Genomic DNA, 19,483 nt, shown 5'->3' with positions numbered 1-19,483 from the left:
ATGTACATGCTAAAAAAAAGTTATTGTTAGCCTAAGTTACTCATTAGTCATATGCGATCTCAGGTTGCAATTTTTGGTCATATGATGTAAACAAACAACATCACGCTCATGTGAGACAAGATATTACAAACGCTAACATACGAGAGTGACTTGCTGCATATGACATTCGCCAAGTAAGATGCTGATCATTACTCAGAGTCTTAAGCCGCCTAAAGCCCTCCAAAAACCCTAACAACCCTCTAAATCCCACGCCGAGGTGGCCTCCGTAGAAAAACTACCCAAACTGCCCCTACGAACTTAGCCCACCAGACGCAGAAATATCACCGCCGTGCGTGCGCAGCGACGGGAAAAAAAGAGGAGAGCCAACCGACGCGAGCGCCTCACCCAGAGCCCCAGAGGCCAGCGACCACGGGGGATTAGGGGGTGCCGCCCACCCGTATAAAAGGAGCGGCCGGCGAGGTCTGCAGCCTCCCTCGTCTGCTTTACCCGAACAGCCCCTCGCCTCCAAGGGCCAATCATTCCCTCTGTGCCTCCTCTCCCTCGCGCCGCCTCTCCCGGGCGCTGAAGCTTCCGCGCCGCGGGCGGCAGGTCTACCTCAGTCCCCATCCTAATCCCTTATCCGCGCCCAATCCATCTCATCTTGTTCGCGCGTTCCGCTTCAGGGGGTCGATTTGGTGGGGGAGGGTTTAGGGTTTTGATCCCGCTGCAGATCGTGCGCTCGGCTGATGCTTGGTTCGGTTGGGGTTTAGTGGAGATGTCGATGTTTCTCGGTTGCCTTAGAGAACCGTGCTGTTTGGTGTGTTGTGAATTGCACGTTTCCTGTTTTTTTGTCTGGGCTGATTAGATTTGCTGGTGTTGGTTTTTGGCTTGAGCAGGAATATGGCGGGGAAGTCCAAGGGTGGGAGGAACAAGGGGAAGGCGCAGGGCGCGAGCCAGGCCGTCTCGGCGGAGCCAGAGGTTCCCGTGACTGATGAGCCCGAAGTGGTGAATCCCGAGAATGGGGTAGTTAGTGAACCCCCTGCCGCGGATGGTGGTGCTGCCGATGTTGAGAAAGGGAACGGGGATGTAGCTGTGGCTGCGCAGTCTGCAAAAAAGCCAGTTGAAGGTGAAGCTGCCGCTTGTTTACATTCACAGTGATACTGTATTTGTATTGTGACGCTAGAGAATTAATACGGTGGCACAATTCAGAATGAATAACATGTTGTATGCTGCTGCGGTGCTATATGTGACTGTGATTACAGTAGTGATGCTGTATGTATGTGTGTGACTGTGTGTGTGCGCGCGTGAAATAGTAGAAACATATCTGATAACTTGTGTAACATACTCAAAATTTTCCGGTCAAGCTCTATTAGAGTTGTCATGACACAGATGTACCTAGCAGAAGTGTAACAACTTCCTTCAACCACAAAGATGCCAATATCTGCATGTTTGGCTGTTAACATTTTACGCAAATGCCTTTTAGCTTTTAGGTAGCTATCATCTACATTAGGTATTTAGATTACACATTTTCAGTCGATGGACTGTAAGAACTTTGTATGTATGAAATTTTTTGGACTTTGTATGTATTGTTTTTACTATACACACCTTTATCGTTGTGCTTGTATATTCTTGGAACTGGAAAAGGTCCCCTGAATATATAACTTCTTTAACAAGGAAACAATATTGTCTCAAGCAGGAGAGCTTCATTTATACCCTGTTCCTGTTAAGACACAGTCAGGTGAAAAGCTCGAGCTGCAGGTAACTGTAAAAATGTGTGCTTTCTTTCTCTTCTTTTTTAATACTAGCTCTATGTAATTCATGTTATGCTATTATTTACAGCTAAGCCCAGAAGACTCTGTCATTGATGTCAAACAATTTCTCTTGGATGCTCCTGAAACTTGCTTCTATACATGCTACAATTTGATATTGCATACCAAAGATGGCTCAATTCATCAGTTAGAGGACTACAATGAAATATCTGAGATTGCAGATATAACTTCTGGTGGCTGTTCATTGGAGATGGTTGCTGGTATGTAACATGTTTCAATGTCTTCTTTTTGGTTCTTCCTGTGATAATTTGGTTAGATGGAGCTGAAAAATTGTTCTTTCAGGAATATACGATGAGAGGTCTATTAGGTTACATCTCCGACGTGTCAGGGAACTACTATCTCTCTCTACTCTTCATGTTTCGTTATCCACATCCCTAGCTCTGCAGCAGGACTCTGCTCAGGGCAAATCTGCAGGTACATCAGACTTCATGTTGATTTTTTTGCTCTTTTTATCTGCAGGTTTACTGATAATTTGTATATTTAGTATGCAAGCCTCCTGCAATGTTTCTGAGTAGTTCTATGATTTGCATGCGAGTTTTAATGCAATCTGATGTTGATATGGATCTTACTTTCTTTTCCCTTTTCTGTGCAGATGGTGGGAAAACTGCTATTCATGAGCTTGATGGTTTAAATTTTTTGGAGGACACTACTGGCGCTCTCACTTATTTGTTGGCATCTGCACCAGCAGAGATAAAATGCGTAGACAGCATAACTTCTTCTTCTTTCAATCCTCCGCCAAGTTATCGGAGGTAATCCTGCTGATTGCCATTGGTATCTTTGTATCGATATTCTTGGATAGCTTTTCTAGAACCATTGTTCAAAAAATCAATCAGCTAGGCCTAATACTTTTCTGTATAGAAGGACTAGTTCCTATCCTGGTTCCACTGTAAAAAGACAATTAGGCATAATAATCGTCTGTGCACAAAGGTTACTTACCATCCCTTTTCCACTATAATCAGCCCAGTTATTAGGCCCTAGAAGTTCAGAAAGGTGGGGTTACATTTTATAGAACAATGGATTTTATTTTTCATAACCGTTACGTTACGATAAAAGTTTTTTAGTAGTACTTCATCCTTTCAATGGGTGTTGCACAAATCCTGAAGAGATAAGTACGCAAAATCAATATTTGGTTTTGTGCTTTAACATTTTTGCAACTCTCAAAGGGTGAATCATTAATATTTTTTCTTAACTTTGGTCAACTCTGTCTGACACTTGGCTAAATGTTGTTCCTTCTACCTTTGTCTGTATTTCTTTGCTTATATTTATCCTTGGGCTATGCTAAGAATGCTCCACCTTTTTGTTACTCATAAGCTTTGATGTTGCAGTTATTTTATTGTGTGTATTATTCTTGAAACAAGGATCCATATGTTTTTTTTGTTAATGTATATGTATATGTATATATGCATAATGGGGTTAAAACCCATACTCTTGTAATATTGGTGTAAGCTTGTCGCACACAAGTTGGTATTTTGTGGAATTAACACTTGTAGATTGTTTCCCCAGGTTGCATGGAGACCTCATTTATATTGATGTTGTGACATTAGAAGGAAACGAATACTGCATTACAGGAAGCTCCAAATCTTTTTATGTGAACTGTAGCAGTGGAAGTATTTTGGATCCAAGACCTTCAAAACAGGTTCTGGAGGCCAGCACTCTTGTTGGTCTACTACAAAAGATCAGTGCCAAGTTTAAGAAAGGTTTCTTATTTATCTGAATTTTATCTGCAATGCGTTGGCCGTACTACAATATGTTTAATCTGTGTTGACAATTGGACAAATCTGTTGAAGGTTTCCGTGAAGTTTTGGATCATAGAGCATCAGCCCATCCGTTTGAGAATGTTCAGTCCTTGCTTCCTGTGACTTCTTGGTTAGGAGCTTATCCTGTGCCAGGTAAAATTCAGTACATTTCCATGCTGACCATAGTATTGAATACACTTCTAAAAAGCTAGCAGCTGTTAAACAGCATAGGTTTGGTGGTTTGTTTCTATTTTCTCAAATATGTAACTAAATTCTTTGGTGCCAGCGTGGCTTTAACTATGCTATATATTCTTGCTTATGGTTCGTTTTGCCACACCTTTGTGGCATGAAATTTGGCGACAAAGCCATAGGCAAACTAAGTAAAAAACTCTGGTGTATGATAAGTGCGATACGAGGCTAAGTAATGAGTTACATATGTGTTTTTATGCCAGCAGGGATTCTTGTAAAAAAATGATTGATGCTGGCAGGCAGATTGTTTCACATGCACCAAGAACTATGTTTATCTTGTTTTAATTTTACTATTGACTAACTTCATGTACCACATAGGCATTTCAGCCATGGGCTGTGAACTGATTCCTTTTCCGCTGGTGCCGAGTGCTGACCTTGGCTTGGAATTTGGAACTTCTAACACTTCTAATTATCTTGCATGTTAAGAATCGCAGAGTTCTCCATCTTGATATAATCTTCCTATTATAATCTGTTAACGAAAACATAATGTACTTTCCCTATGTTTATGTATAACAGAACATAAAAGGGATGCTGCCAGGGCTGAAGATTCTGTTGTCTTGTCATATGGCACTGAATTGATTGGCATGCAGAGAGACTGGAATGAGGAATTACAGTCCTGCCGGGAGTTTCCTCATGGCAATCCTCAAGAAAGGTTCTTATTTACCATTGCACTTTCTAGGTTGCCTGCTTTAAAACTGTAGTAACACATTATTTCTGGCTGTTGTAGGATACTGCGTGGCAGAGCTCTCTACAAAGTGACATGTGATTTTGTTGATGCTGCTGTAAAAGGGGCAGTCGGTGTCATTAATAGATGCATACCTCCAATTAACCCAACCGATCCAGAATGTTTTCATATGTGAGTAACCGCCAATATAATGCCCTTCACTGTTAGAATAATGATTCCTGTAGCACTTCTGTCCCTTTTTTCTGCTTCAAAATCAGACTGCCTCATATTAGAGACTATCTGTATTATAGTAGCAGTAAGGACAAGGTTTTATGCTTACCAGCTATGCATACTTTTCTATGTGGACTTTTGAAGCCAAAGTTCTTGGGAGTTTGTTGAAAGTTTTATGTGGATGATACTGACAATTTTGTGGAGGCTAGGGATTCAATCGCTGAACTGACACACGTTCCAATTATTTATTCCCTGCCAAGAGCATAAGTATGGGAAAGAAAATAGGTGTTATGGGGAATCGATGATTGCTACATTCAAACGACTGAACAACTTGTATGGAGTGCAATTCTGTAGCTAGGTGTGTCATGCAAACATGATTTGGATGCATTTGATATCAAGTTGCCTGTTTATAAAGTATCCTTGCCTAATATATGCCCGCACAGAGTTGAATTGCATGTAGGATGATTTCCTAGATGCAGTAAGTGCAAGTTATTGTAAATATCTTTTTGTTGCACATATTTGTTAGTGAAATAAAACTGAAGATTAATGTTTACAAGATCGTCCATTACTTTTTTTTTTCTGCTTAAGTGTCTCCCTTTTTCACCTATTTATACTTCCTGGAGTTGGCTCTTCAACTAATCTGGTTCTTTTAAGTTGATGCCATCTTGCCTAGTGTTCCAAGTTGACGGGTACTATATAATTTTTATGTTTCAACTTGCGTGTTATTTTAATGTTTTTATTATGAGGGGGTTCATAATGAGGTTCTTCCGGACTACCAATTAAAGTATCACCCATGACTCCATGAGTGAGAAGTATGTTATTTTTTGTACACTTGTACTAGATTAGTGAATCTTTTCCATTTAAAAGGTTTTACTATGGACTTTTGGCGGTAATGTTATGTTGAGTTATTTCCTTTATGATGATGATATGGATCGATGTGGGCATGTGGCATTGGAGCTTACCATCCTGGTGCAATTTGTACATGCTTCATCAAATCTGGTTTTAGTTGCTTGACAAGGTTGTTTTAGTTTCATTTCCATCGAGGGAAGCTTACCTCTGTTCTTTACTTCAGGTATGTTCACAACAATATTTTCTTTAGTTTTGCTGTTGACTCCGACTATGAACACATTTCAAAGGACCACAAGCCAGACTGTCAAAATGGGTCCAGCAGAAGCATTAAAGCTTGCTCCACAGATGTGGGGGCTAAGCCAGATAAGAACCATGTTGATTCCAATGCTGTAGCTAACTCAAAACCTGAAGAACTTCACGGTGTCTCGGACAATAGTTCAGATGCATCTGCAGAGGCACAATTAGCAGATAGTGAGCAGGCAACCTATGCTTCTGCAAACAATGACTTGAAAGGAACTAAGGCTTATCAAGAAGCTGATATTTCTGGGCTTTACAATCTTGCCATGGCAATAATTGATTACAGAGGTCACAGGGTTGTAGCTCAGGTCTGTATATAAAATATTTCCTGGTATATAGCAATTTTGGAATATTGTTCTTCCTTGATCATACATTCTGTATTTTTTGCTCTTTATTTTATAACTCCTTTTTCTCACATTTATCGTAATGTCACAAACAGTAAACTAAGTTCTCAACTAACGTGCCTTTTTCCAACTATACTGGACTTGTAGAGCATCATACCTGGTATTCTTCAAGGAGACAAGTCTGATTCCCTTCTCTATGGTTCTGTTGATAATGGCAAGAAGATATCTTGGAATGAATCGTTCCATTCAAAGGTCAGCTAGCTTTTTCCTTTTGATCTACAGAGCATTGTTATGCAAGAGTGGACAATTTCCTCTGTTGAAAGAAGCTTGGCAAAACCAAAAATAAAAAAATAAAAAAAATTCTTAACTATTGGACTCTTTGTCTTTCTTGTATGACCCTGGGCATCTTGTTCAGTCCAAGCAAAACTTCACTGGTGTTGTACAGTTGTCTGCTCAAATATATGTTGACTAATATTGCACTGCTAAGTATAACGGTTAATGATAGGAGATGGTTTGTTCGGATAACAAACAGTGATGCTAAAATTGCATACTATACTGAGTATTGCTAACTGAAATTCTATTGTCTCTGTTCCAACATTATTGTTTTGTAAGTTCCAACATCTCATTTTTTTGTCGCATATTTATGTATTTTTGTTGAAGGTAACTATAAGAATTACATTAGCAATTATAAAAGTTTCAGTGATTATACACGATTCTAAAAGCCATGGTGGCAGACTGGTAGTGTCAGTGATGAAGTCAACCTATCTGTTCTTGTTGTCATACAGCAGTACAGCACAGCATTTATTATATGCTATGTGTCAGTCAGCCTGTCCTTGACTTTTATATGTTGTTTTTTTCATGACAGCGTTTTCATTTAAATTCCAAAACTATTGTCAATGCTATTCTGGCTGCTATGTGTCAGTCAGCTTGTCCTTGTCTTTTAGCTATTGTTATTCTCTGACAACGTTTTCATTTAAACTCCAAAGTAAACATTGTTAATGCTATTTTGCTATTACTCTTTTAGGTGGTCGAGGCTGCAAAGCGACTCCATCTGAAGGAGCATGTGGTTTTGGATGGTTCTGCCAATCCTGTAAAATTAGCTGCTACAGTTGAATGCAAGGGCATTGTTGGAAGTGATGACAGGTAATTGTTGTTTTGAAGTTAAACACCAAGTTTTGTTTACCTTTTAGTGTTACCTTTTTCATTTTGTTTTTCAAATGCTTCTTGTTTGGTAGCACCTGGTAAGTAGTTATGTTGGGTCTTCATGGCTTTGTTTAAGAAACATTGGACATGCAAACTGTTGTGGGCCGCACTTACCAGCGCAGGAGGGGCGGCAGGGCTGGCCACAGCAGCAGTCCAGCACCTACCAACTCTGCAGCGGCTTAGAGATAAGCCGGTTATCCTTAAGAGTTTGTTAGTTTCTTAATTAGCTAGTTAGCAGGTTGGTTAGCAAGACGTGTTTGTTGGTTAAGGTTGTTAGTTTGATATGTCAGATTAGTTAGCATCAATTCTTAGGGAGGGCTCTATAAAAGGCCAGGCACATTCTCTTTTGGAATCAAGCAAGATTAAACCCAAACAGTCCACTCATTATATTTTGGAATCAAGCAAGATTAAACTCAAACAGTCCACGTAAGCAGCTGCCCAGAGTCTCTTTGAGAGGGAGAGTACATTGTGTCTATCCTATGAATTCAATCTTCTAAGCCGTATCATAAATAATGTAACTGTTGTTTGTGTCCCCGATCGTCATTATCACATACATGAACTGTAAAAAGTCCCAGGAATGTTCGTCTTTGTTGTGATTTTACGCTTTCCTTTCCTATTATCCTTTTCCATTTACAGTAATAGCAGGTCTTGTAGTCATATCAGTATATTTAGCACAGCTGTTTGGCCTTTTTCTATTATGTAGGCATTACATTTTGGATTTGATGAGAGTGACTCCTCGAGATTCTAATTACATTGGACAGGAGAACCGCTTTTGTGTGTTGAGGCCCGAACTTGTAGCCTCATTCGTTGAGGTCAGCTCGTCGCGTAGTTTTTAACCTTTTTGTCTCACTACCACTGTACTACATGATTTAGTTCATGTGAAGTCTTAATTATATGATTTATGTATATTTGGGGCAGGCTGAATCTACAAAGCAATTCCCTAAGCAGAAAGTTCCAGATACTCCAGAAGAATCTAATGTCCAAGTTGCAAGTACTTCTGATGCTACGGTTGGTGCTGAAAGCAATCTCAGTGTTCTGTCCCTTGCTCTGTTTGTTCAGAAGCATTTATACCTAAATAAGCAACTGACAATTAGTTTTGATTGTGCAACTCAAAAAGAGCAAAATCGTCTAACATGCTGTGTGTTTTGTGATAATCACTTTCATTACCTAGAAGTCACTTCTCCAGTGCCATATAACAAAATTGCTCTTGCCAGTTTTGCCCCACATGGATATTAGATGAGTTGGTGCACTCATATATCAAAGGGGCTAACGGGCTAAGGTTGGATAAAGGAAGGGTAGATACCTTGCTCCTTTTTTTTTTTAAGTTGGAAAAGTATTCCCATTATTTCAGGCTACCTCTGTAGAAGAAGATGACAAGTCTGAGGAAAGCTCCGCTCCTAGAGCTGCTGAAAATGACGACTCAAGTGCTGAGATCCTTTTCAACCCAAATGTATTTACAGAGTACAAGCTTGCTGGTAGTCCAGAGGTTAGTCTTAAAACTACACTTCGTTTACTGTCCATATACCAACAACAACAACAACAACAACAAAGCCTTTTAGTCCCATCAAGTTGGGGTAGGCTAACATGCTACTGTTTTCCATTCATAGGAAATTGCTGCAGACGAAGAGTTGGTAAAAAAGGCTGGTACATATCTTCTAGACATAGTGATCCCAAAATTTGTTCAGGATCTTTGCTCCCTTAATGTCTCCCCTACGGACGGACAAACTTTAACTGATGTACTGCATCTCCATGGGATAAATGTTAGGTATCTGGGCAAAGTGAGTCTCTAAGATGATCCAGCTTAAATTGGCATTACATTGCATCTATTCATTCATAATTAATTCCTGTCTCAGATTGCAGGCATGATCAAACATTTACCGCATTTATGGGACTTGTTTTCTGCTGAGATAATAGTCAGGTCTGCAAAGCATGTTATCAAGGTAATATATCTATCTTGATTATGCTAGCTGCTGCTGTCAGGGTTTTCTCTTGTGTCTTATATGAATGGATGTGTTGCCAATTTGTTTAAATATTTAAGTGTGTAAACATAGTTAAATGTAAATTAGGGCTTTTCTGGCTGCCATAATTGAAATGAATGCATATTATTGTGATATCATTATTATTTCTGTGCAATGTCAATGCAGGATGCATATTATTGCGATATCAATCCTCTAAGTCCCCATCATCATATTATTGGATCTACTTGTATGTTAACCAATTTGTTTGTTTTCTTTCATTCAAGGAAATACTGAGGCAAAGCCCAGATCATGATATTGGACCAGCTATTGCTCATTTCTTAAACTGTTTTGTTGGCAAAGTTTTGGTTGCTTCCACAAAGGGTAGTCTTGGCAGCACACAGTTAAAAACTCAGAAGGTATGCTATCCCAAACATAGCAATCTTGTGATATTCATATGCGCTTTAAACTCTACTGTCGAATATTGAGATATCATCAGACATTTGTGTGTGGATAACTGTGTAGTGAGCTGGTATTATAACTGTAATCAATGGTTGGTATCATCTTTTTTGTATTCGATTTTTCAGGGTCAGGAAAATAGTCAGACTCATAAATCTACAAAAGGCCAGAAATTAAGTCACGGTGCTGCTTCTGCTTCAGGAAAGGGCTTATCAGCATATTTGCATCTAACCTCTGATAAAATTTGGTCTAGCATTAAGGAATTCGCAAAACGTAAATATCAGGTACTTGTTACGGTTCCTGCTTTTGTGTTTCTTTCGGTTTCTTCTGTTTTTATTTGAATAACATCACTAATGGACTTCATTTCTTTAGTTTGAAGTGCCAGATGATGCTAGGGTTGGGGCTAAAAGGGTTGCGGTGCTTCGCAATCTTTGCCAAAAGGTAAGCACCATCCCACCTTGTTTGACACTTCTGTCTGTATCATGAAGTATGATTATTGGTTTAGTACTCACTCAGAAAATTTTTCTTAGTAGTTCGGGTTTAGTTCACACAAGTTCCACTGTGTATGTTTGGTAAATGATGACCTACATGTATAATACATGTTCTCTGTAGTAGAGAATGCCAGTTGAGATTATCATATGTCATCGTTTTTTACATGCATTAATTTCAGTCAGTTGCTGTTCTTTGCGCATGTAACAGGTAGGAATAACAATCGCTGCTCGCAAATATGATCTTGAAGCTTCAACTCCATTCCAACCTTCAGATATATTGAATCTCCAACCAGTTGTCAAGCATTCGGTTCCTACCTGTACAGATGCAAAGAACCTTATGGAAGCAGGGAAAATCAGGATGGCTGAGGTATATATATATATATTTTTACAAACTGACCTGTATACTTGTTTGATATTCTGTACTATTTTCATCATGTATACTTTTTTTTAAAAAAATGTTACTATTACTAGTACCTTTCATTATTGTTTTCACATCATCTTTTTAGTTGGATCTTGTGGGTTTGATCTCTAGCCTACCCCAACTTGCTTGGGACAAAGACTGTTGTTGTTATACAAATTTTATTCTTGCATCTGTGCATTTCAGGGAACACTGAATGAGGCCTATGCACTGTTTTCTGAAGCTTTTTCACTGCTTCAGCAGGTATACACACAAGCTATTTAGCATGAAACATCTGCAGAACTTCTGATATTTACTTGACCTTTAAAATTACAGATAACTGGTCCCATGCACAAGGATGCTGCAAATTGTTGCCGGTAACATGCTAACTTCTTGATATAGCGCTATTGTACTACCCCCCTTCACAAAAGAGTGTCGTTTTGGGTAGCGTGCAGTCAACACATTTAAACTTTGACCATCAATATCTTTTTGAATATTTCGATTGAGCTTTTGAAAATGGTATATCTAGATGTGTCTTGAAAAGTAGTTTCGAAATGTTACAATTTTGCTATATTCTGCATACATTTTATACTAGTAACTAGTGGTCAAAGTAGTGTATTGGTGACCGTGTCGATGTCCAAAACGACACTTTTGTGTCCGGAGGGAATAGTATTTACTTTCATAAGAGATCACACATAATGATAATTTGAATATTCTAATTGATATGTTACACTACATTCTGCGTTTCCAAAGTTGTAGATCATGCTATATACTACAACCCAACTATTTTTCTTCCATCTGAAATACTTCTTACATAAATTGATAAGAAAACTGTTACACCAGGATTATGATTTTCAGTCAGATGTTCAATCGCTAATATGTAAAACATGTTTAGAAGTTGAGCATTATTCGTATTCAAATATTTATTTCTCTCTCTTTGTTATAGGTACCTTGCTTTGGTTCTCTACCATGCTGGTGATACAGCTGGGGCAATTGTGCAGCAACATAGAGAACTTATCATAAACGAGCGATGCCTTGGTCTAGATCACCCTGACACAGCCCACAGGCATGTTCTTTGTTTAGTTTTATTCTTATTGTGATTTTTTTGATGTTATCCTTAAATCTAATTTAAAACTGAACTTCATGCTACCTTTGCAAAAACTTGTGAGCCAGTCTAAATCCCATCATTTATACTAAATTTTTAAAGCAGCCGTGGAGATATGACCTGATACAAAGTATTGTAGAAAATTTGAATAGGAAGGTTAGCTACTGAGTAAGTGGTACTTCAGTAATGCAAGAAATATAAGTAGTTGAACATTGTTCAGCTTGTTAGTGTTAGAGCATGTCTTTAATTTTATGTTTGTAATATTAATTTAAGAACAAAATGATCTCGTTTTTATTTTATATTGACATTTTTTCGTAACCATATATTTTTCTTTCCTTTTCAGTTATGGTAACATGGCTTTGTTCTATCATGGGCTCAATCAAACTGAACTCGCACTGCACCACATGTCCCGCACACTGCTTTTGCTAAGTTTGGCATCAGGTCCTGATCACCCAGATGTTGCAGCAACTCAAATAAATGTTGCAATGATGTACCAGGATGCCAACAATATGAATACTGCTCTTAGGTATCTTCAAGAAGCGCTTATGAAGAATGAGCGGCTTCTCGGTCCAGATCATATTCAAACAGCTGTATGCTATCATGCTCTTGCCATTGCATTCAGTTGTATGGGCGCATACAAGCTTTCAATTCAGGTTAGTTTTGACAGAAAATGATTGGCAAAATAATGTTTCAAACTGTTGGCATGATGTGTTGGCTTTTAATGGCAGCATGAAAAGAAGACATACGATATACTGGTAAAGCAATTAGGGGATGATGACTCGCGGACTAAGGACTCAGAAAATTGGTTGAATACATTTAAGGTTCGAGAACAGCAGGTATCATATCTAGAACTGAAGATTGTGAATATTTGTTAAATTGGTTGGTATATTTGTTTTACGAAGTTTGCAGTTCAGCATGAAACTGTCTAGGTTGATTCCCATTTGACCTTGAGATTCTTGTGCATTGCCTAATAAGCAATTATGCTATGCAAAAAATTACCATAAGAAATGCAGAAACTGTCTTGTCTTCTGCTCTGCATACCTTTCTCTTCGTTGCATGCCTGATATTCTTCCATGGTCCATAGAAGATAAGTCTTTTTCTTTCCACAGGTTAATGCCCAGAAGCAAAAAGGCCAGGCAAATCCATCCTCAACTGCTATTGATTTCTTGAAGGTAAGCTTATTAACTGCAAGCCCCCTGTTATGCCCGCTGAAATTTATCCTAACTGTGTGCCCGAATAGCAATATGCCAGAGAGCGTTCACTGTCAGACCAAGTACTTTTCTATCCAGTTTGTAAACCTTTTTTTTGTTGCATTTTTTTTGTTATTACTTGAAGTGAATAACAAGTCCAATAAGTGTATTATTGTATATATTCATCTCTGTGGTTTGTACTTGGTTCTTGGTATCATCCAATACTTACCTTTTGATTTGACAGGCAAATCCTGCATTTTTACAAGCAATGAAAGCTGTTGTGACCCAATCAGGTGATGGATCGGCGAATGTCAACAGATCACTCAATGCTGCAGTAATTGGAGAAGGTGTTCCCCGAGTAAGAGGAGTTGATGAGCGAGCTGCTCGAGCAACTGCAGAAGCTCGGAAGAAAGCTGCTGCAAGAGGCCTTAACGTGCGTAATGGACCTGCTACAAGTAATGCGTCTGAGCTACATCAGATTCTCAATCTGATCAACTCAGCTGCTTCAGCGTCTGCTACCTCTGCAACTGCAGACGCACAGAAGCCGGCATCCGAGGGACAGGCGGTGAACAATGGACCTGCTCCAAACGTCACTACAAGGGAAGCGAAGGATGCAGATACTAACGGGCCATCCGCGAAGTCCGGCGGTAATGCGCCAGTAGGATTAGGGACGTCACTGGAGTCGAAGAAGCAGAAGTCAAAGCAGAAATCATAGGAAACAGCGGCTAGGAAAGTTGTTTTTTGCCAACAATTTTGGGCTTCTAGGGTGATATGGGTTTTTACCCCCATAGGATTGTCACTTCCACATGGTGGCAAGAGTGAGTTTATTTATTCTTGGCTCTTGGCGGGGTTCTTAGGATGGATCCAATAATCATTACGATAAAGGAGAATGGTTTTGGCATTGATAGACCACTGATAAGATAATGCCTAATCCTTGCAACTAATAAATTTGTAGTCAACACCCTGTCAGTGCTTAGGTGTTAATTTTTTTGTAAGCTAGCTATATTAATTTGTTCAAGAAAATTGACAAAGAGCCATCAGGTTAAACCCTTTCTATAGAGTGCGTTTGTGAGGGTATTTACACCCCAAAGGGTGCTTAGCAAAATAAACTACGAAGGGTGCTTAGCAAAATAAACTACTTCCTCTTGACATGTGACACGAATCAGGTTTAACATTGATTTCTAGCTGATCATAAGCCTACTTGGCGCTGGGCACATAACATCTAATTAGTAGAGAATACAACTATCTGAGGACCTGCTTCCTCACGCTTATAGTTACATCTATATAGTGAATACGATCATTTAAACATCTGCAAAGTGGTTCTTACATGTCTAATGACCTGGCTATGTTTTCTTCTCAAGCAACCTAGAAAATGCTTTCTACATGGAAATGGCTTGTTGAAACTGCGTTAATCGACAAGAAATAACAGAAGAAACTGCGTTTATTGATCACAAGAAAGCAAATCAAAGATTTATTCTGAGAGTAATGTCCGTCCCTCTCAAACATCAGCGATAAACAAGTTGCCATGGATTGGCAAAGGAACCGAGTGCAGCAGCAAAACAGACATAAAACTACACCAGCTTCAAAATTCACCGAGCTGATGGTTTGCAAGATTCGTGCTACAAGTACAGAGCATCAATCAATGAGCGGGCTTCTTCTGCGTTGTGTAGGCATAGTATTCTTTTCCATTGTCCACTCTGGTTGTATTGCCGCCAATGTCCAGGACAGCAGAGATGAATGCCAGGCAGGATCCTCCAATGAGGGCTGACTGAATGCTCCTCCCTGCCAAAGGGGCATTTACAGATTAACACAGACATCAGACTTGTCAGCCAATATACCGGATTTGCATGCAGCGGTATGGAATATGCATTGTTGACAACTGAGTTTCTTGCATTTCATCTTGAGGAACAACATAGTAATATCAGACGGGAACTATTATTAACCGGTTACAAAATAGTAACAAACCAAGGGCACTAGATTTATCTAGCTATTCATCACCGGATGCAATACCGAACTTACATTAAGGATCACTTCATTAGAATTATGCTCATCCATGGGTCAATACAATTGTATTTCTCATTTCTAAAGGGGTCAGGAATTGACATGTACTAGTGCTAGTTAGGTTCTTCAATTTGCAGTCAAGAAAAATACAACAAATTAATATCCAAAAAGGAAGCTAATCGTTGCACTATGAAACATGTGATGCTCAAAAATAAACTAAATTGCTCATAGATTAGACGAAATGCTGTGCAGCAGATGCTCAGCCCGCACCCATAAATGCATTAGCCCTTATTGTCTAACTAAACCAAACTGATGTTACAAGCACACCACAGTATTGTGCCAATTTATCATGACTGCACACAGTGCTTCATACACCCAGATTACGGCTCCTTACCAATAAAGGCATTTAAAGAAGTGGTAACTCATACAACTGGAGTTTCCAGCAAGAAGTAATTTGGAATGAATAAACATCATACAAAATCAGCTCCTAAGTAAATGAGCATGCTATCATTTTATTGTATGATGATTGATAGGTAAGGTATTTATCTCACGATGCCAAGACATTCCATAAATTTAATGGGCTGTTATGTATAATTTAGCCTTGACTGAATTGATTCATAGCAACCACAAAGCTACATAATTAGGTAAAAAAAACTGGAACTATTTTATGGTGAACCTTAGGTTGCATGCTCTTCCAAGAAGAAACTTGTTTAGCCTTAGCTTAGAAGACTTCTGTCCATAAACTTCAGTGCGATCACAGCTAAGCCAGGGAACCCATCTTGTGAAAGCAAAGCAATTATTATGTGAAACAAATGTTTGACCCGTATCTGTCCACACAATAACTCTTACTGTGTAGCTACCAGAAGTCAATCGATATAGTAGCACATACTATGCCATCATCCAAATTTAGAATGAACCAATCCAAAATGCTCCAGACATCTAAATGATGTTATTCAATCAAGAGAAGAAAATCTTTTTAAAACGACACATTTCTCCATATATCATTTACAAAAGAAAATTAGATGCTCTGGAGGTGCATAAGATGGTAACCAACATCCTATAACTATATGATGCACCGATCTAGTCAAGTATAGTCTACTGTCTACCAGCTAACTTCAATAGTTATCTATGGATGTAATGCTCATGGAGCTATTCCCAAAGTAATGCATATTGCCAGAAGAGTTATTCAGTGACATGAATAAAACATTTTTCCACAATTCACACAGAGAAGATATTTTTAGCCATGAAGCAATTAATTCCACGATCCCAGTTTCTTTCCCTCAGCTTTCAACTGAAGATCCACTAACTAAACCCAACAATCAATCAGAGCCTAGTTTGTGAAGATCACCCTATTATTTCCATGACACAACAACACTAACACGATCCCAATTCCAAGTTTTCCCTACAAATCAATATCGACCATAAGCACGCAGAAGTAACGCAAGTATCAATATGCATTAGGAGTGACAAGAACCTACAAACCAAGGCTCCCCAGGTGCATTTGTTAAAAGCGGCTCGAGTTTCTAACCTCTGTAGCCGCAGACGGTTGCTCCAGCGACGAACGCGCCGACGGCCCCATTGACGAAGTCGCGCTTCTTGCGCTGGCTCTGCACGAGCTGCTCGACGCCGATGTAGAGGCCCCCGACAGCGGCGAAGGTGGCCCCATAGGTGCCGCACATCTTGAGCGTTCGGATGAGGCCCGGGAGCGCGACGTGGCGCTCCACCCGCGGCACGTCGTACCAGGTTGCTACGACGGTGCCCCAGATGGTCCCCGCGGCGAGCCCCGTCACCGCGCCCTTCACCGTCTTCGTCACCGGCGAGTCCTCCTCCATCCCTCGCTCCTCCGCTTCCTGCAGGCGCACCAAAAGCCGCGCGCACTCGAGACGGTTAGCCCAACCCTAGGTAGGACGAGACGGGATCGGGATTTAGCAAGAGCGCGCGCTGGTTTCGGGTGGTGGTGGGGAGTGCGCGGAGATGCGAGTGGAGGAATGCGGGTTTGGGAGGGGAGAGGTGAGGCGACTTACCTGGGGAGGCTGCGCTGCGTGTGCCGGCGGCGGCCGCGTGCCGAGGCGGGGTGCGGACGGCAAGAGGCTTCGCGGTGAAATGGGAGAATCGCGTCGTGGGAGTGAGTGAGCCGGGGCGAACTGGCCTCGGCGGGTCAGCGGTGCCCGACCGCAGCGTTGGTGCGGGTTTGGGCCTGGTACGCGCGTGGGCTGCTTTGGAAAACTTTGGTGTGTGTATATATATATATACATAGAACAAACTTGTGTTACTCAACTGCGGCTGATCGAAACTCCAGTGAGTTCAACACCTAAGTGAAAAAAATCTTCCTACGATTTTTTTAATTTAATTTAATTTTATCCTGATTATGATAATTTTTTCATATATTACATCCATAAAACCTACTAATATATATTCTTGACAAATATGTTAGTCCTATTGACTATATTGTCATAATCACCAAAATTACATTCATGATCTAATATAGCCATTTTCGCTACATAAATATGGTAGTAGATGTAGGATTTGGAAGTGTTTTATGTAGCAACCCACTAATATTCTGTTGCAGTATAGTGGGCTATGTTTGTAATAAATTTTCTATTATAGATGTAGTTTTACATAATTATTTATATTCTGTCGTGATAGTGTTAGAGTTTTTATCGATGTTTGCCAGGTATGTCAGATCAGTGACAGTTTAGGATTTTTTTTATGGGGATAATGAAATATTGTATGGTCGAGAAGGTGTAGTACTGTCTGTATTTCAGTCAATAGATAAGGGTATCTCTAGATCTATAAACAAAAGTATCGAACACTCGCACACATGGTTGATGCAGGGTTTTAAAATAGATCATGAGGTTCAAGAAATGACTATTAGTATTGTGGGAAACTGTCTGAGAGATAGTGTGTACTGGGAGATTTACCCACTTAGGAAAGATGAATTGTAGAAGATGTAGCTGCATGATGTTGTGCACAGAGGTTGACCTCCTATATTATTTGTGCAATGAAAGAATAAGGGGCCAGTTGAGGAGATGCAAGATGAGGGGTACAAGGAGAAGGAGGGTGATGATGAAGAGGATGCCGATTTAGATAGTGCACATTCATTAGATTATCCGACTGAACCGATTGGTGAGTCAGACAAGGAGGAATGAATTCCTTCTCTAATTTAATAGATGGAGCAGGATAATCTTGAGGCTGACGAATCCTCTGAGTATGATATATCGAATGATGAGAACGATACTTCGATTCTCGCTGACTAGAATAATCCTAACTTCAACAACCTTGTGGTGAATGAGGGGAATCAAGTGGCCTGCGAGTATACGTAGAATGAGATGACCTATGGTGCTATGTATCCTACCAGTTAAGCCATGAAGGATGATGTGACTCAATAAGCGACATCGCTTCGATGGTAGTTTTATATTGTCAAGTCAAGCAAGAAGGAATATGATGTCAAGTGCATGAGAGGTGTCCGTGATAGGTGTATGGCTTTAAGAGGAAGTGGGTTGAGTATTGAGAGGTGTCAATTGTAATGGACCACACTTGCAAGATGCACGAACTTGAGTCTAGCCACATGAACATCACTTTAGCCTTTATCGTCAATATGATGTATGCTTAGATTATGAACAACATGAGCTATGAACCAGTGTCCATAATCAGACAAATCGAGGAGGAGTATAAGTACACTATCAGCTACAACAATGCATGAAAGGCAAAGAGAAAGGCAATTGAGATGAGGTTTGAGACCTCCAAAGTGTCATATGACAACCTTTCACATTTGTTGCAGACCATTGCTCGAAGGAACCCTATGACGTATTATGACATTGACAAGTACCCGTTGTTATCAAAACCTGGCAAGTATGTCCCAAAATGATACTTCTTCGCATTAGGACCATGTGTAAAAGCTTTCGAGCATTGTCAATATATCCTCTACATCAATATCACTTTCCTTACTGGCATGTACAAGGAACATATCTTGACTGCTGTTGGAGTTAATAGGAACAACCAAGTGCTATCGTTGGTCTTTGCATTTGTGGAGAGTGGGAACACCAATAGTTGGTATTGATTCATGTATCGTGTGAGGATGATAATTGTTAGTGATCGGTGGAACATGTGCCTTATACATGACCGACATGCCATGATGCTCATGGCAATTCAGGATCTGCAGAATGAAACAGACAATGGCATGATAAGACCTATGTGGCAGATCTACAGAGTAGGTGGTGCATGAGGCATTTGGGTATAAACTTCTTCCATCAATTCGGTCAAATTGTGGAGGTTGCCCATCGTCGCCTTCCTCCTCCAACGCGTCACCGCGCCTCGCTGTCCCACGCCACTGCGACAGCTGGCACAAGCCACTTGCCTCTCTCACCCATCCCTTTGCGCTCTCCTGCTCCTTCTCCCCTTCTCCTCTCCTCTCTTTCTCTCCCGCAGCCAAGAGCCTGACGTCCATGACTTCCGCCACCCACGCATGTGGTCGGCACAACACGTCCATGCCGCAAAAATAAAG

General features: G+C 40.2%; 2 protein-coding genes across 2 annotated transcripts; one reads left to right on the top strand and one right to left on the bottom strand.

Moving 5' to 3' along the window:
- Positions 1-433: 433 nt before the first annotated feature.
- LOC133919669 (clustered mitochondria protein-like) lies at positions 434-14,032 on the top strand. Its single transcript, XM_062364133.1, has 29 exons — positions 434-588; positions 876-1,105; positions 1,676-1,737; positions 1,819-2,008; positions 2,091-2,222; positions 2,401-2,557; positions 3,312-3,505; positions 3,596-3,697; positions 4,310-4,445; positions 4,521-4,649; positions 5,761-6,142; positions 6,326-6,430; positions 7,203-7,321; positions 8,085-8,193; positions 8,300-8,389; positions 8,733-8,867; positions 8,989-9,159; positions 9,235-9,321; positions 9,624-9,755; positions 9,924-10,079; positions 10,168-10,236; positions 10,495-10,653; positions 10,891-10,947; positions 11,020-11,060; positions 11,630-11,749; positions 12,132-12,441; positions 12,517-12,624; positions 12,898-12,960; positions 13,223-14,032. Exons 2-29 carry the CDS (start codon positions 880-882, stop codon positions 13,691-13,693), a joined length of 4,212 nt encoding a protein of 1,403 aa, XP_062220117.1. The 5' UTR covers positions 434-588; positions 876-879; the 3' UTR covers positions 13,694-14,032.
- A 369-nt stretch (positions 14,033-14,401) lies between these two features.
- LOC133919670 (outer envelope pore protein 16-3, chloroplastic/mitochondrial-like) lies at positions 14,402-17,188 on the bottom strand. The gene is made up of 3 exons (XM_062364134.1): positions 17,004-17,188; positions 16,508-16,829; positions 14,402-14,760 (listed from the first exon to the last, which is right to left on the bottom strand). The coding sequence occupies exons 2-3, from the start codon at positions 16,809-16,811 to the stop codon at positions 14,618-14,620; spliced, it is 447 nt and encodes a 148-aa protein (XP_062220118.1). The 5' UTR covers positions 16,812-16,829; positions 17,004-17,188; the 3' UTR covers positions 14,402-14,617.
- Between the last annotated feature and the right edge of the window lie 2,295 nt (positions 17,189-19,483).

This window comes from Phragmites australis, chromosome 5, assembly GCF_958298935.1.
Source record: "Phragmites australis chromosome 5, lpPhrAust1.1, whole genome shotgun sequence".
NCBI classification, from domain to species: Eukaryota; Viridiplantae; Streptophyta; class Magnoliopsida; order Poales; family Poaceae; genus Phragmites; species Phragmites australis.
This window is presented reverse-complemented; position numbering and strand designations above follow the sequence as displayed.